General features: G+C 46.6%; 2 protein-coding genes across 2 annotated transcripts in view; both read right to left on the bottom strand.

The window, feature by feature from the left end:
- Nucleotides 1-290: 290 nt before the first annotated feature.
- Nucleotides 291-10,739, bottom strand: LOC123351814 (kielin/chordin-like protein). Its single transcript, XM_044991467.1, has 3 exons — nt 10,688-10,739; nt 7,521-7,807; nt 291-809 (listed from the first exon to the last, which is right to left on the bottom strand). The coding sequence occupies exons 1-3, from the start codon at nt 10,697-10,699 to the stop codon at nt 788-790; spliced, it is 321 nt and encodes a 106-aa protein (XP_044847402.1). The 5' UTR covers nt 10,700-10,739; the 3' UTR covers nt 291-787.
- Nucleotides 10,708-16,594, bottom strand: part of LOC123351477 (IgGFc-binding protein-like) — a 20,773-nt gene continuing 14,886 nt past the window's right edge. The window contains exons 8-13 of the mRNA XM_044990863.1: nt 15,824-16,388; nt 13,459-14,054; nt 12,716-13,286; nt 12,007-12,206; nt 10,766-11,068; nt 10,708-10,722 (exon numbers count right to left, since the gene is read on the bottom strand). Coding sequence (XP_044846798.1) covers nt 10,708-10,722; nt 10,766-11,068; nt 12,007-12,206; nt 12,716-13,286; nt 13,459-14,054; nt 15,824-16,388 — 2,250 coding nt within the window. The remainder of the gene's footprint in view (nt 10,723-10,765; nt 11,069-12,006; nt 12,207-12,715; nt 13,287-13,458; nt 14,055-15,823; nt 16,389-16,594) is intronic.

The raw sequence follows: 16,594 nt of genomic DNA, 5'->3' as shown, positions 1-16,594 counted from the left end.
TCATTTACAATTTTGAAAAGTTGGGGGGGGGAACTGTTCCAGGCTGGACCAAAAATGCAACTTTTCATCATTTTTGGCTCATTGAAAAGTTGAACAAAAATTATTTGGGGTTCAAATGAACCATTTCATTTAAATTTTGACCACTTCAAAATGTTTTGGGATTTTTAAAAAATAAAATAAAAGGAAATTTTAAAATTGAAACCTTTTATTTCGAAAACATCAAGACAAAGCCTCCTTTTTTCCCCCTTACATTTTTTTCTTAATGTGCAATTTGTCAAAAATCAACCCAAATTTGTGGAACATTTTGGTGTTATCAATTCTGCAGTTTTGGCCAAAAAATTTCAACCAGCTCTAGTGCCTAATTCCTTTGGATACTTTTGATAATTCAATATTTTTTAAGGTGCGGCTTGATAAAGCCCCGGCTGGGATGATTTAGTTGGGAATTGGTCCTGCTTTGAGCAGGGGGTTGGACTAGATACCTCCTGAGGTCCCTTCCAACCCTGATATTCTGTGATTCTAACCTTATAGCTAGCTCTATACAATGCATGTTTGCGTGAGTGTGTGCGTGCGTGTGTGTGTGTGTGTCTAGGCTGAGATATCCAAAGCTGGAAAAGTGGCACACCCAGTTCCCTCACACAGCTCTGTACACATCAGCCCAGGGTTTCAGCCACACGCATGGCCTGGTGAGTCCCAGCTGCCTCCAGCACTCTGTGTAGTGGGAATTCCTGGGCCAAACCCATGCTGGCGCCGTCTAATGTGCAGGGACCAACAGAGCTCCCAGGTCAGCTCACACGATGTTAGAAGCGTGGCTAGAAGAGAAAACACGGCCGGGCATGAGCTGGGACGGATGCCCTGGCTGTCTCCTTGTAACAGAGCTCATGTGTACGTCCTCCTGGGACTCTCTTGGCCGCCTAGACCGCTCTGCTTCTCCCCACACCCCTGAGCTGGCTCTTCCTACCCAGCTCGCCCCAGGAAGGGGAGGCAAAGATTCTGGCACTGCTTCCCCTCCCATCCCCAGGACTCGGCACCAGTTTTGTCCAGTTTGGGAGGCAGACGATCCCAGTTCTCTGAATAGATGGTGCTGGCTGGCCTGGCCCTGCCCTCTCCCCGTTTCTGAACTCCCAGGTGCCATGTTCTTCTGCCCCCAGTAACCGCACACCCAATCCCCGTGACCAGCTGCCCCCTTAGCACTGGTGCCATCTTGCTTCACAGCCACCCCTCCTCCCTCGCCCCCAGTCTCCCGTTTCATGTGGGGAGCTGCTGAGAGTGGCCACTCCCTCCACCACTCAAATCCCGCAGCCCAGCCCCACTGACACATAGATGGGGTAGCTCCACCCCTTGTGGGAGGGGCCTGGCTTGGAATGGGAAGGGAAACTCCACCCACAAGGGAGCAGGGCTCAGTTTGTGGACAGGGCCAGGCCCTGCTAGGTTGTGTGTGTGTGAGGGGCTATAGGGCTGAAGGGGCAGCAGCCCCTATCAGATGACCCCCCCCCCTCCAAAGCTGAGCCTTTTCACTTCCTGCAGGATGGGGGAGGAGAGTGCTGTTTGTGACATTTGCTGAGAGACCAGGCTCTGATTGGCTGCCCTTCCCCAGCGAGGCAGAATCATGGGGGGAAAAGGCAGCCAGTCAGATGGGGGTGGGGCACGTGGTTTTCCCACCGCTCTGGAGAAGAGTGTGAAACCCAGAGTGAACAGGGAACAAGCCATCGGGTTGGCTGCTCTGGGTATGACCGTGCCTCCATTTCCCCCTTAGTATAACTGGGATAATACCCTCCTCGCTGCCACATTCTGGTGGTATATGTTTACATTACAGGGGGGTGGGCTGAGTGACTGGCTATAGATCTACCTATATCACACACAAAAGCTACCCTAAAAGAGCTGTAAGGTTGTTAAGTCACTTGGTCAAAACTTAGGAAATGCCACAGTTAAAGTGGCCCTGTAAAAACTTAATTCAGCCCCCTTTTGCATATGCATTATTGTGATACAGTCTTTTATTCTCCACTCGGGCAGAGAGGCATCCGGTGGGTTAGAGCAGGGGAGCTGGGAGCCAAGGCTCGTGGGTTCTATCCCTGGCTCTGTGGGAGCAGTGGTGTCTAATGGTTAAAGTAGGGTGGTGGTGGCGGAGGCTAGGAGTCAGGACTCCCGGTTCCCACCTCTGTGGGAGGAATGGTGTTTAGCAGGGGGAGCTAGGAATCAGGATGTCTGAGTTCTAGTCCTGGCTCTGGGACAGAAGTGGGCTGTAGCAGTTGGAACGAGAGAGGTTGGGGTTCTGTTCCACTTCATTTCTGTGCCTCAGTTTCACACACTGTAAAACTAGGATGATACTACTTACCCTTCTTGTTGCAGCAATCTGAAGATAGATGCATTTACATTATATGCTAGGCTGGTGGCGCCATCTATGGTTAAGATTTCCCAACAAGACCCTATTTTCAGTTGCTTATAACTTTGCCAGACTTCAACTGTTCAGGCTGAAATTTCCCATGCTGGGCCTCTGCCTCAGGTTGTTTTGTTTTTGAAAGGTACCCTGAGGCACAACAACTAATTAAGGAACAATACCTTGTTTTGCCCATGTTAAAAAAAATCTTTCCACAGTCTCTTTGAGAAGCTCTAGCACCTCCACGTTTTGGAGCAAAGACTTAAACTTAGGGAGACAGCCACCCTGAGGTCAGGGAGGTGCCTTTTGCCACCACTGTGAAAAAAACTTAACTTCAGCAAATTATAAGCATTTTAAAAATCTCAGTTTGCACATGCTCAGTAGAGACTTTGAGTTTTACAACTAAAATCTCCAAAAATTCCATCCTCACTGAGCATGCTCCAGCCTCTCCTCACACCCCCTACATATGACCAGACTGCACATGCACCAACCCCACAGAGCGACTGAGCATGGTCCAGCCCAAGCCTGCTGGAGCTGACCAGCACTTTCCCTTCAACTGTTCCTCCCAGCAGCTAGGTGCGAAATGGAGAACACTGTGTCTCCTGTGCTTTCTGTGGTCCCCCTGCTGGTTTTCAGCATGGAGGAGAAAGACATAGCAAGAGGGGAGCAGAGCTGGGCACAGTAGGAAGGGAGAAGAGATTCAGGGGTGGGGAATGGGTCAGGCTCAGGGGCAACCTTAATTCAGCCCCCTTGTGAGTTTGCATTATGATACAACAGGGCTGGCAACCTTTCAGAAGTGGTGTGCCAAGTCTTCATTTATTCACTCTAATTTAAGGTTTCGCGTGCCAGTCATACATTTTAATGTTTTTAGAAGATCTCTTTCTATAAGTCTCTAATAAATAACTAAATTATTGTTGTATGTAAAGTAAATAAGGTTTTTAAAATGTTTAAGAAACTTCATTTTAAATTAACTTAAAATGCAGAGCCCCCCTGGACCGGTGGCCAGGACCCGGGTAGTGTGAGTGCCACTGAAAATCAGCTCGTGTGCCGCCTTCGGCGCACGTGCCATAGGTTGCCTACCCCTGTGATACAACCTTAAATGCAGTGGTCTCCAAACTTTTCAGGGTCATGCCCCCCCCCCCACCATTGTCCGCCCCCACCCTGGGGCCTGGAGCGGGGCCATAGCTGGGGATTGGCAGGGGGGCCCTGGAAGTGGCAGAGGGGCCCTGGAAGTGGGGCCAGGAGTGGAGCTGGGCAGTGTCCTCTCCCCACCCCCCACCCTCCAGAGCTGGCCTGGGACCCAGCCGCACCCCCCCCCCCCCGAATGTCTCTGCGCCACCCAAGGGGGGCGCACACCACAGTTTGGGGATGGCTGCTTTAATGATATTTTAATGATATGATCACTGACTATTTCTCCACAGGATCCCCACCACTGTCAGTGAATGGGGAGTTATTCAAGAGTTCTTTACATCATCTTGGGCATTTCCAGGGCACTTGGACTAATCGTATACGAGTGCTTCGCAGTCACAAATGGATTTTTCCGCATCCAATCCCTGTGGGGAAAGGTGGCACTACCATCCCAATTGTACAGATAAGGAACTGAAGGCCAGAGACTTTGGGTACATCCAGACTACCCGCCGTATCGGCGGGTAGTGATCGATTTCTCGGGGATCGATATATCACGTCTCATCTAGACGCGATATATCGATCCCCGAATGCACTCCCCATCGACTCTGGAACTCCACTGGAGCGAGCGGCGGTAGCAGAGTCGATAGGGGAGCCGCGGACGTCGATCCCGTGCCGAGAGGACCCGAGGTAAATCGATCTAAGATACTTCGACTTCAGCTACGCTATTCACGTAGCTGAAGTTGTGTATCTTAGATCGATACCCCTCCCAAGTGTAGACCAGGCCTTAAGGCCAAAATTGTCCGAAAGTGTCTACTAATTCTGGATGCCCAATTTGCGATGGTTTCCCAGAGTGCTGATCATTTCCATAGCTCAGTCTATGGTCAAAGCCCAGCTGCCCTTGATCTCAGTCACGGCTGGGAGTGTGCAGCACCTCTGCAAATCAGACCCAAGGTCTCAAATCAGACAAGGGGACTGAATTAAGATTACACAGGCAACCTTAATGCTGGCATTTCCTAACTTTTTGAGGATTTAATTGTGGAAACAAAGTTCTTTTAGTGTAGTTTGAATTTTCCGTAACTTTTTTGTTTGGTTTCTCTATGTACAGTGCATTTCTAATCAAAAGCCTTTGAAATTGTACTCTTGCTAAAAGCAGTCCTTGGAATCTTTCTTTGTTGACACATCTTTTAAACAAGTTGTCTATCCAGGCAAGATTTACTAGTGAAGTTTATCTTGAATAGATTTGTGGTAACAAATAAATTGGATGCGGGGGAGGGATTTCTGATCATTTTTTGCCATTTTTCATCGTAACTGAACTTTTATGAACCAGTGGATATATGTTAAGTGCTGCACAGATAAATTATATGCTCATGCATCTAAAAGTTACGTGCTGTACGCATAAGCTTGATGGGCCATATGTGCAAAAGCATAATGGGTGTATGCTTGTAAAATAGATACACTCTGTGTGCATAAGCATGTGTACAAATAAGCATGATTCATAGATTCTAGGACCATTATCTAGTCTGACCTGCCTAGAACTGGCCAGAGAATCTTACCCAGTAATTTTCCCAGCAATCCCATAACTTCTTGTTAGAGCTATAGCATAGCTTTTAAAAGGACTTCCAGTCTTGACCCACAGACTGCAAGTAAAGGACAGTCTGTCCCATCCCTAGGTCAGCTATTCCAACAGCTAATTCTGCTCACTCTTAAAATCTGTGCCTTATTTCTAGCCTAAATTTGTCTTGCTTCAGGTTCTAACCCCTGGATCTCATTCTGCCTTTTTCTACTGGATCAAAGAGCCCTCTCTGGTCAGAAATCTCCTCCTTCTAGAGGAGGTCCATACAAACCATGATTAAGTCACCTCTTAGCCTTTGTTGGCTAAGTGAGATAGATACAGCTCCTTAAGTCTCTCACTCTAGGGTGGGATTTCCTGACTGGATTATTCTCATGCAGAACTGGTCAGGGATTTTATGACAAAACAGGTTTTCTTCAGAAAATGCCGACTGGTCAAAACCAAAACTTTTCATGGGAATGAACAGGTAACACTTTTTTTGTTGTTGTTGAGATAGTTTTCTCAGGTCCAGGATGGAATTTCTGGGCAAAACCAGAAAAAGATCTGCCCCAGAATAGCCAAGAGCCTGGTGGGGACGACAGTCACCTGGGATGCTAGAGAATGACAGTAGCAGAGACTTGAACATGGGTCACCTATTTTGCAGGTAAATGTCTTAACCCCCAGGCTTCTGGGTATTCTAGGGAGAAGCTTTTTCTCCATGAAGCACTTTGAAAGGTCTTGGTTATGTCTCAATGAGGAATGGGAAATTTTTTGAAATCTTGACAAGTTTTGCTCTTTTCTGAACCTTTTCAATTCGTCAGCATCTCTTTTTTTAAGTGTGGACCTCTGAACTGGACCCAATACCAGAAACGAGCTCATAAATGGCCTACATTGAGATAATACCATCTCCGACTTGACATTCCACTATTGATACTGATGGGTCATGCACATAAACCTGATGGACTGTGTGCACCTGGGAAATATTAGCTCCATTGTATAAGGAATTGGGAAGACTTCATCTGGAATACTGTGTCCAGTTCTGGTTACCCCTGATCAGGAAAGATCAGTTCAAACTGGAACAGGTGCAGAAGATGGGTGCAAGGATGATCAGGGGGAATGGAGCCTATCTTATGAGTGGAGACTGAAAGACCTTGGTTTCTTTAGCTTAAAACACGGGATGAGAGGGGATATGATTGGCCTCTGTAGACGCATCAAGGACTAAACATCAGGGAGGGAGAGGAGCTATTGAAGCTAAAGGACAATGTTGGCACCGGAACAAATGGGGATAAAATGGACATGAACAGATTTAGGCTGGAGATTAGCAGAAGATTTCTAGGGGAGTGACGTTTTGGAAGAAATGAGAGCAAACAACCTAACTAGTATTAGATGGAGCTTAATACATTTATGACCGGAATTATAGGACATGGTGGCCTGTGATAGCAGGGACTGGACACAATGGCCCAGGAGGTTCTGTCCAGTCCTATGTCCCTAGATACGATGGACTATGTGCAAATAAGCTTGAGGGACTATGTGAACATATAAGATTTCTCTGTCAGGGTCTATGCTATTCCATCTGATTTTACCCTACAATGGGAAAGAGGTTTGTTGATGTGCTATTGCTGATGAATAAAATAATCTGTCATCAGGGGCTCTCCTACTAAAATTACATTTTAATTTAAATGAAAAATCACAAAAGAAACACATTTTGTTTTTAAAAATTTCTGGGAATTGTTTCAAAGAAAAAAATCAATTTTTTTTATTTCATTTCAAATTGCAAACATTGTGTTTCTTTTTGTTTTTTTACTCCTCCCTTTTTTCCCATTTTTCCAGTAGGAAAGGAAAAGAAAGGGGTGAAATAACCAAACGGGGGGAAAATGGCCTCCAAACAAAATAACCTTTTAAAACATTTTTCAGTCAGGTTAGTTTCAAACATTTTTCCTAAACTACCCAAACAGTTTTGACCAAAGCAAAAATTGTCCATGGAAATTTCTAGTTGGTCAAAAAGACATTTACGATTAAATGGGTTGGCTCTATTCTCCCTTTTACTCCCTTCATAGATCAATTCCAACCTTTTGCCCAGCCTCTGACCCCATGCTTAAGCATTAATAAAAACCTAGGAAATTAAATCACAGAAAACGTTATTGTAAAGCAATTAGAGTTGATGAAACCAGCCCAGTTAAACCATCAGATGTATGCAGAGCTGATGCTGTGATGTATTAGAAAGAGCAGGTCACTTACCAGCCAGAGAAGCATCTTGCCTTTGTGTGTCAGTCACTGTGGACAGAATCAAAAAAGACGGAGAAGCCCCATTGAATCCCCATCTACTACAGCCTGCTAGTACCAGGACAGGATTGTCCCTATACTCTGCTAGTACCCAGGGTTTATACAACCAGCCCAACTCTGTATCCCAACTACAATCAGTCATTGCTAGGCACTGACTGAACAACCCACATCTGCAGAGCCACTCACCATCCTAAAAAGTCTCTGGCCTTCCAGGCGTCGATGATCTCGGCGATGTTCCCCACGATTTGCCCGCTGGGCAGCTGCAGGTCGTCGGAGACGTCGCCATTGAAGTTCCCGCAGGGTGCGCACAGCTTGTTAGCCAGGCTCTCGCCCACTCTCAGCGTCACCTCCCCACTGGGGCTGAACAGAACTTGCATCCCCGAGGCCTGGACCACGGCCACGCCGCCCTGAGACTCGCTCACAGACACGGCATCGGAGACGTTCGCCGGGAGCTGCCCTGAGCGCCCGTTCACCTGGAAAGCACAGATGGAGAGGTCGGGGGAGAGCAGGGGGATGTGGGGGTCAGTGAGATGGAGCAGGGACTGAGCTAGAGTCCATGGGCCCCATTACAAGTCAATGGGGTCTAGAATAAGATCTAGTGGATGCAGCTGCTGGGGGACTCCTGGGCTCTATCCTGGGTTCTGGGAGGGGTCTGGTGGTTAGAGCAAGGAGAGCTTGTAGTCAGGACTCCTGGGTTCTATTCCCAACTGCTCAGCTAACTCCCTATTTGACCTTAGGCAAGACATTTGATCAGTTTATACCTGAGTTTCTGGGGATACTAAGGCCTGTCCCATTCAATGGTCAAAGCAGGTTGAAACCATAGTGGGAGATCTCCTTGCAGTCACCGAGAGCAATAGGAAAGGGTACTTTCTACCAGAGCTACAGAGATATAAGGTCCTGTCCTTTTCTTTCAGCAGACATGGGGATCTCTATTTTCTAGAGCTGAGAGGGAAAATTGTTTTCCTATCCCATGACAATAATTGAGATTTTGACATTTTTTTGCCATCCGAAAATGCGAGGAAAAGTCAAAATGTTGAAAAAAAGCTGATAATCTGCAAATTGTTTTGGATCAGATCAAGTGAAATGTTTCGTTTCCATAACTTTGGCCTGGTCTACACTACGAGGTTATCTCGAATTTAGCAGCATTAAACCGAATTAACCCTGCACCTGTCCACACAACGAAGCCCTTTATTTCGATATAAAGGGCTCTTAATATCGATATCTGTACTCCTCCCCGACGAGGAGAGTAGCGCTCAAATCAGTATTGCCATTTTGAATTAGAGTTAGTGTGGCTGCAATTCGACGGTATTGGCCTCCGGGAGCTATCCCACAGTGCACCATTGTGTCCACTCTGGACAGCAATCTGAACTCAGATGCACTGGCCAGGTAGACAGGAAAAGCCCCGCGAACTTTTGAATTTCATTTCCTATTTGCCCAGCGTGGAGAGCTGATCAGCACAGGTGACCATGCAGTTCCAGAATAAAAAACGAGCTCCAGCATGGACCGTACGGGAGTTACTGAATCTGATCTCTGTATGGGGAGATGAATCTGTTCTATCAGAACTCCATTCCAATAGACGAAATGCCAAAACATTTGAAAAAAATCTCCAAGGCCATGATGGACAGAGGCCACAACAGGGACTCAACACAGTGGTGCGTGAAACTTAAGGAGCTGAGACAAGCGTACCAGAAAGCCAAAGAATCAAATGGACACTCACGGAGGGAGGGGCGACTGACGACTATAGCTACCCACAGTTCCTGCACTCTCTGAAAACCATTTGAATTCTTGGCTGAGCTCCCAAAGCCTGAAGGGTCAAAAACATTGTTGCAGGTGGTTCAGGGTATATGTCGTCGCCCCCGCCCCCCCCCCCCCGTGAAAGCAAAGGGAAAAAAATCCTCTCTCGCCTTTTTTCAATGTCACCGGATGTCTACTGGATGCTGCTGGCAGACACGGTGCTGCAGTGTTACACAGCAGCATCCCCTTCCTTTCCCTTCCCTTGCGGACGGCAGATGGTGCAGTATGACTAATATCCGTCATCGTCGTCCCGTGAGTGCTTCTGGCTGGCCTTGGTGAGGTTGGCCAGGGGTGACTGGGCAAAGATGGGAATGACTCCAGGTCATTCTCTTCTTTAAGTTTTGTCTAATGGAGATTCACTCCTACCTGGAATATCATAGCAGCTGGAGGCTGCCCTCCCCTTCCCCCTTTGATCTCTGCTTGCAGAGGCAATAAAGTCAGTGTTGTTTCTTGTTCATGCATTCTTTATTACTTCATCACACAAATGGGGGGATAACTGCCATGGTAGCCCAGAAGGGGTTAGGGAGGAGGGAAGCAATGGGTGGCATTGTTGCAGGGGCACCCCCTAGAATGGCATGCAGCTCATCATTTCTGCGGGATGTTTGGGGCTCTGACCCGGAGCGTCCGTTTGCCTCTCTGGTTCTTTAGTAGGCTTGCCTGATATTCTAAGCAGGACTGACTCTCCATTAGACAAAACTTAAAGGAGAGAATGACCTGGTGAGTCATTCCCATTTTTGCCCAGGTGCCCCCGACCGACCTCACCGAGGCCGGCCAGGAGCACCCATGACAGCAGCAGACGGTACAGTATGACTGGTAACCGTCATTATCAACTTGCAAAGCAGCAGACGGTACAGTAGAGCTGGTAACCGTCTTTGCTAACTTGCAAAGGCAAGGAGATGCTGCTGTGTAGCACTGCAGTACCGCGTCTGTTAGCAACATCCAGTAGACATACGGTGACAGTGAAAAAAGGCTGAACGGGCTCCATGGTTGCCGTGCCATGGCGTCTGCCCGGGCAATCCAGGGAAAAGGGCGCAAAATGATTGTCTGCCGTTGCTTTCAAGGAAGTAGGATTGACTGACGACATCGGAATAATCCCATATTGTAGACTTATCCTTTGAAATGATTCATTTTTATTTGGATTTTTAAATTTTTTTACGTTTTTTGTTTTTATAAATTAAGTAACATTTCTAAATGAGAAGTTGTTTTGAACTGAAAACTGAAACTTGTCATTTGGAAAAGGTCAAAATGGGATGTTTCAACAATTTCTTTGTGAATTTTTCAACAGTATTTGAATCTCCCAAACAGATTAAGTTTTCACAAATCGATATTTCCTGATGGAAAAAAAAGTTTTGTCTGAAAATTCCCAACAAGTTCTGGTATTTCCCCCCTCCTGCCCCTTACTTTAGTCCTAGGTAGGGGTTATGGGGATTAATTCACTAATATTTATCAAGGTCTTGGAGACACCAAATTAGAGTGAAGGATTTTTCACTTGGGCTCCAACTGATGTAGGAAGCTTTTGCCCCCTTGGTTCAGCATGTTTCAACCCAACCCCCTCTTACCCAGGTCTCCATGTTATTGTTCACAGTGACAAGAGCTTCTCGGAAAAAAACAAAGATGGCTGCACCAGCTGGTATTGCGTCATTGGTGCATTCGCTGATGTCTACCACCACCTTGAACCAGGCAGGAGAGCTCTCGTCACAGAGTGAGGCCACTTTGTACATCCCACTGTAGAGGAGTTTCCCCTTGGCACCATCAAAGGTGGTGAGGTAAGCACCCGGAGAGACCATGCACCGGCCTTCCTGTTTCACGCATCCATGCATCCCATCCCTGAGCACGCAGATCTCTCCAGTGGGGCAGCTGTTTTTCTCACAGATGAGCCCACCTGATGGGTGGCAAGTGCATTTCTCTGAGCAATCACTGGAGATGACATTCTCCCTGGACTGAGGGAAATTCCAAAATAAACAACTTTCTAAAACTTTCTGTTAGGTCAGATATTAGCCTCCAAAGATCAACAGCAACAGTGTTAGAATACCTAGGGAAACTCTCACCAAGAGGAGACAAAAGACCAGATGGGGAAAGACAAAGGATGACGATAATGACCAAATAAAGAACAGAAAGACAAAGGCAATGACCCAAGAAACAAGGAGAAGATACAGGACAGTGGTGAGGATCAAAGAAACACGGAAACTTTAAATGATAATAATGTCAACCAAAGAGGATACCAATCAAAGAAAGAGGAAAAGACAAAGGATGGACTGTGAAGATCAAGGAAACAAGCAATTAAAGGATGATAGTGGCTCCCACAGAAAGAAGGAAAAGACAAAGGATGTCAGTGACGACCCAAGTAAGAAGGAAAAGACAAAAGACAATGGACATGAATCAAGAAACAAGGACAATTATTTTGTATTTATTATGGTAGTGCCTATTGGCCAGTCAAGAATGAGGCCTCATTGTGCCAGACACTGTACAAAAATACAGTGAGAGAGCCCACACCCTGAAGGGCTTAACATTTAAATAGACAAGGCAGGCACAGTAAAGGGGAATGTATAAGGAATAAGCATGATGACCAAATAAAGAAGGAAAAGATAACAGAAGAAGGTGATGACCAACCACAGTCAAGAAGGAGGGCAAAAATGATAAATCATGATGACGGGCCACCAAAATGACATCTGAACAGAATGAGAACCATAAACAAAAATCAAAATTCAGGAAATGAAGATGGAAAAAATGAAACCTAGGTCTGTCATACTAATGGACTCTGTTCTCTATTGGTGGAGTCCACTGGAAACTCTTAGAAAACTCATATACTTTTTATCAATTCTGCCCTGTTATTCTAAGGCTCTAAAGGCACCAATTGCACAGAACAGCCAGGACCCACCTTGATGTAGCGTCCATCGTGCATGCAGCCGCACCTGTCCATGGACACGCACCCCTCCCCATCGAACATGTAGCCAGTATTGCACTGGCAGCCTTCAAAGCAATTCTGGGTGCACTGAGCAGGGGCAGACAAGCCAGCACAGGTGAAATCGCAGGACTTGGTGCACAGCTCATAGTGGCTGTTGAGTGGGCAGGCAAGGGCTGGAGAGAGAGAGAAGCAAGAGAGAAAGAGGATGGAGTGAAGGTTTAAAAATAATTTCCACTGGAGACATAGTTACACTGTCTAGCACAGTGCCACCTAGCTCAGAGCTGGGTGCTGCGGTGGGTTGACTCAGTGGTGGGATCACCTCATATATGGCTTAACCGTAGCATTTACTGCAGTGTCCCAGAGCACCAGACATTGGAGTCAGAGCCAGAGGACAGTGTGTCCCCCATTGGGTCACCGATGTTCTTCCAATCCTGACCCAAAGACCCATGGAGATCTGACCCAAGGGTGGTCTGGCTGGACAAAACCAATCAAAAACACAGGTGCGTAAATTGCAATCAGTCATGCTGCAGATGATGTGGCTACAGAGGGTCTGCAAACACCTGAAGATATAATAAACCTGAGCTCTAAGTTGCCATCAGGGAAAAAAAATCCTCTGGGGGCTAATGGGCTTGAAATGAAGCCAATGGAAAGACCAGGGCTGTAGGTTGCTCTATAAACTCACGGCAGAAGGAGGCTGTTCTCCAGGCTCTGATCTTGGCTCCAGTTGTCTGGCATGCGGCCGCGTAGGCCTGGAGGCTCTGGCAGAGGGTCTCTCCCATCCCGTTGGTAGCACACATGTCGTGGAGACAGTGGTTGAAGTACTCGGCAGGGCTGACCAGCGAGTGACAATCTCTGAAGGGACCTGAGGTGGCTCTGATCAGCCCACAGGAGCGCTCAGACTGGTATGGTGCTGTCTGGGCCCCATCACAGATGGGGCATCTCTCACCGCAGCCATCGGAGCACATGGCACCATCAACAGGCACCTTCCAGGAGGCGACAAACTCACTCAGACTTTGAGTGCTCTTTCCATTGGGCAGCAGGAAGTCATCATTTTTGTCACCATTGAAATTGCCAGCCAGACCGCACATGTGTCCCTTATAGGTGCTGGGGATGGACACTAGGAGGTAGGAGGCAGTGTCATAAAAGACTTGGAGGCCAGAGGCAGACTGGACAATGATGTTGTTCCCTTCCTGGTTGATCTGAAGTTTCCCATCGTCCATAGCCAGTGGGAGAGTGTAGAGCTCTCCACCAACCTGTGCCAATGAGAGGGAAATTCACCAGTCACTACCAGGGACTTAGCAGCAGTGTCCTGGTTACACACACACACACACACACACACACACACACACACACACACGTCAGGATCACAAATGGTGTGAGTCACTCAGTTGGCTTCAATGAGACTAATCTCAAGCAGGGACTTACCTCCACCTTCCACTTCCTCCCCCTCTCCAGGGAGATGGTGTAACCATGCACAGAGACCACCACTGCCCTCGTCTGAGCCACACGGCCACCACCAATGCTCTCGTTCTCAACCACCACGGAAAATTCCACCAGCCGGTGGTCACTGCTGCAGACCTTGGCTAAGGTGTAAGCGCAAGAGCCCTGGATGTCGAAGGCCTGTCCATCAAATGAGATGTAGTGAGGGTCACCGGAGACTACACTGATTCCATACTCCATCGGGTGGCAGCCCAGGACTCCATTCTCCACCTTGCACTCCTCATTGGCTCCGCAGGAGGCCTCCTGGCACTCGACGACCCCGTTCTCTTGGCACTGGCACCGCTCCTGGCAGGAGGCGCTGGTATAGAACTCTTCTCCCTTCTGGTAGTACCTGTCCTGGTGCACACAGCCACACTGCGTGATGGGGACGCACCGGTCTCCACTGAGGATGAATCCGGGGTCGCAGAAACACCCTTCCACACAGGGCTCCTCACAGCTGTCCGGAGCCGAGGGCCTGTGGCAGGTGGCAGGACAGCTGCTCCCACAGAATTCGTAGTGAGAGTTCCGGGGACAGGTGAGGCCTGCAGGAGACATTGGATTGAGCATGCAGATCTCTGTTAACACCAAGAAGTCTGGGAAAAGACATGGTGCCTACTGCTCTGGGAGGGCAGTGGGGTCTAGTGGGTTAGAGCAGGGGGACTGGGAGCCAGGACTACTGAGTTCTCTTCCTAGCTCTGGAAGTGGAGCAGAGTCTAATGGTTAGAGTAGAGTGCAGTCAACAACAATAATAATATCAGTTACTAGACAGAACTTGTTAAATGGCTCTAAGGCTGAGAATACATATCCGTAATTAAGGTAAAATGCATTGCAGGGGTGTTGCAATTATCCTACCACCAGGCATTGTAAACCCAGGAAACTGAGAGTTAAAGTTAAACTGAAAAGCAACCCAAAGGAAATGAACAATTAGGACAACCAAAGTGCTTTAACTCTCCCTCGTCATGACACCATGAAATCACCATATCCCTAGCAAGTTATTGTCGTGTGACTGTGGTTCTCTACTAGATTTATCTGATTTTTGAAGACACAGTCCATGTTTTCTCTAACGCTGGGCAGACAACAATTTTTCCCTCCTGCAAGAGTTTGAGATTCTGAATTTTGGCCCTTTTTGAAATAGTGCAAAAAGCTGAAATCTTTAGCATTGTCACAGTGCAATAATCTGAAACCAGTTGTGATCTGGTCACTTGAAAGATGCTGCTTTGACCATTTCAAAATGTTTCATTTAGATTTTGACCTTTTAAAAAAATAAACATTTTTGGTATAAGTGAACTAAGATTTAAGAACAAAAAGTCATTTGACTCAAGAAAATAAAAGTTTTGATTTCAAAAAAGGTTGAAACAAGATGTTTTGAAAATTTCAGCACTGTTTCTTTTCTTTTTCTCAAATAGTTTTGGTTTTGGCAAAGTGACATTTCCCAACAAACAAACATTTTTTGGGGAAAATTCCAGACTAATTCTATATTTTCCCCTTCTCTTGATGTTGTGGGGTGAAGGATTGTCAGGCATGAGATTTTGTTTTTATTGGACTTGTATTAGGTTAAAATTGTTCATTCAAAACTTGTTTTGGATGAAATAATGTTGTTGTTGTTGTTTTTCTCAAAACCAAATGCTTTCACAAAAAGCTTTTAATTTTTTAAAATTCTCCAATTTTTCATTAAAATTAAAAATGTTTAAAGTGTTGACAATTCAAATAGTCAGATCTTTGATTTCCCTGTTTTGCCAGTGAATGCAGTACAAGGAATAATGTCTAACTTAGTGTCTTTTCCCCCCATTTCTCCTTATTCCACTTTTCAAAACTTGCTCTACTTTGAAAAAAAAACAGGAAAAAATGAAACTCTGACTCGAGAAGTTTTGAAATTTTCAGAGTAATAAAAGGGGGGGGGGGGAAGAAAACAAGAAAAGTGGAGAAAAACAACCTGGATATAATTCATTTTATTGCATTGTGACTAAAAACAGAGAACAAAAGGAGATCAAGAAAGAAGGAAAAATGAAAATTTGAAATGTCTAAAATTAGAAATTTTGAAATGACCAAAATTCTAATAAAAAATCACAAAAAAAATTGGAAAAAATGGAAAATTGTTACATTATGAGCACTGCAAAATGCAAACAAACTTGAATATTTAGGAATATTTTATTAAATGTTCCCACTCCCCCTGTTTTTTGAAAGGTTCTGCCTATGACACATGGGTGAGCTGTTCTGATTCCACCCAGCAGAGGGTGCTGGTGCATGTGCTTGCTGGCCAGTTTGTGATTGTATTAAACTTACAGCAACATGTTCAGGGAGTGACACTTACTGCAGAATGAGGCCGATCTCCACTGCCCTATCCGGATGCCCCTGGCCTGGCAGGCTGTCACATAGGCACTGATTGCGCTGCACAGAGTGTCACGATGACCCTTGTAGTGGCAGGTATCAAAGACACAATCATCAAAGAAGGGAGCTGGGTCGATGGCCCCGTGGCACTGTCTGAATGGCCCGTTCTGTCGGGTGAGGACCCCACAATACTGGTCTCCCTTGTAGGTTTGTTTCTGAGCCTCACTGCAGACTGAGCAGTCCCCGGTACAGCGAGACGAGCACCCCGGGACGTCACCAACCTTCCAGCTGTCGGCGAACTGAATCTCATCAGATGTCTGAGTTCCATCCTTCATGGTCAAATCGTCGCTGGGGTCCTGATTGGCATTGCCACAGAGGCCGCAGACAGCGTTGGCGTACGTATTGGGTATGATGACCCTGGCGTAGCTGTACCAGTCGAAGCTCACTCTCAGATCGAAGTCGGTCTTGATGAAACCATGAACGCCACTGATGTAGGCCTTGAACTTGTGCTGGTGGGAGAAGGGCAGGTCCACAAAAACGCCATCCACCTGGAAAAGACATGGCATGGACAGTCAATGGTCTATTCCTGCATGCACAGAGCTTGCAATACTTCCACATATCCTTAGATGGAGCAGCCTGGACCACCTACCTCAAGAACTGAATGTTTCATAAAACTCTGCACAGGGAGCTCCAAGAAGCTTATCTAGGAGCCAGAGGGGGGATACCTGCCTAGAACCAATCACATTTTCTTTTT

Source organism: Mauremys mutica, chromosome 17, assembly GCF_020497125.1.
Source record: "Mauremys mutica isolate MM-2020 ecotype Southern chromosome 17, ASM2049712v1, whole genome shotgun sequence".
NCBI classification, from domain to species: domain Eukaryota; kingdom Metazoa; phylum Chordata; order Testudines; family Geoemydidae; genus Mauremys; species Mauremys mutica.
Note: the sequence above shows the minus strand (reverse complement) of the source record. Positions and strands in the feature narration are given on the sequence as shown.

Coding starts and splice junctions, on each gene's coding strand:
- LOC123351814 (XM_044991467.1), bottom strand. Junction 810..7,520: donor GCCAGAGACTTTTTAGGATG/GTGAGTGGCTCT, acceptor TTTCTCTTCTAG/CCACGCTTCTAACATCGTGT.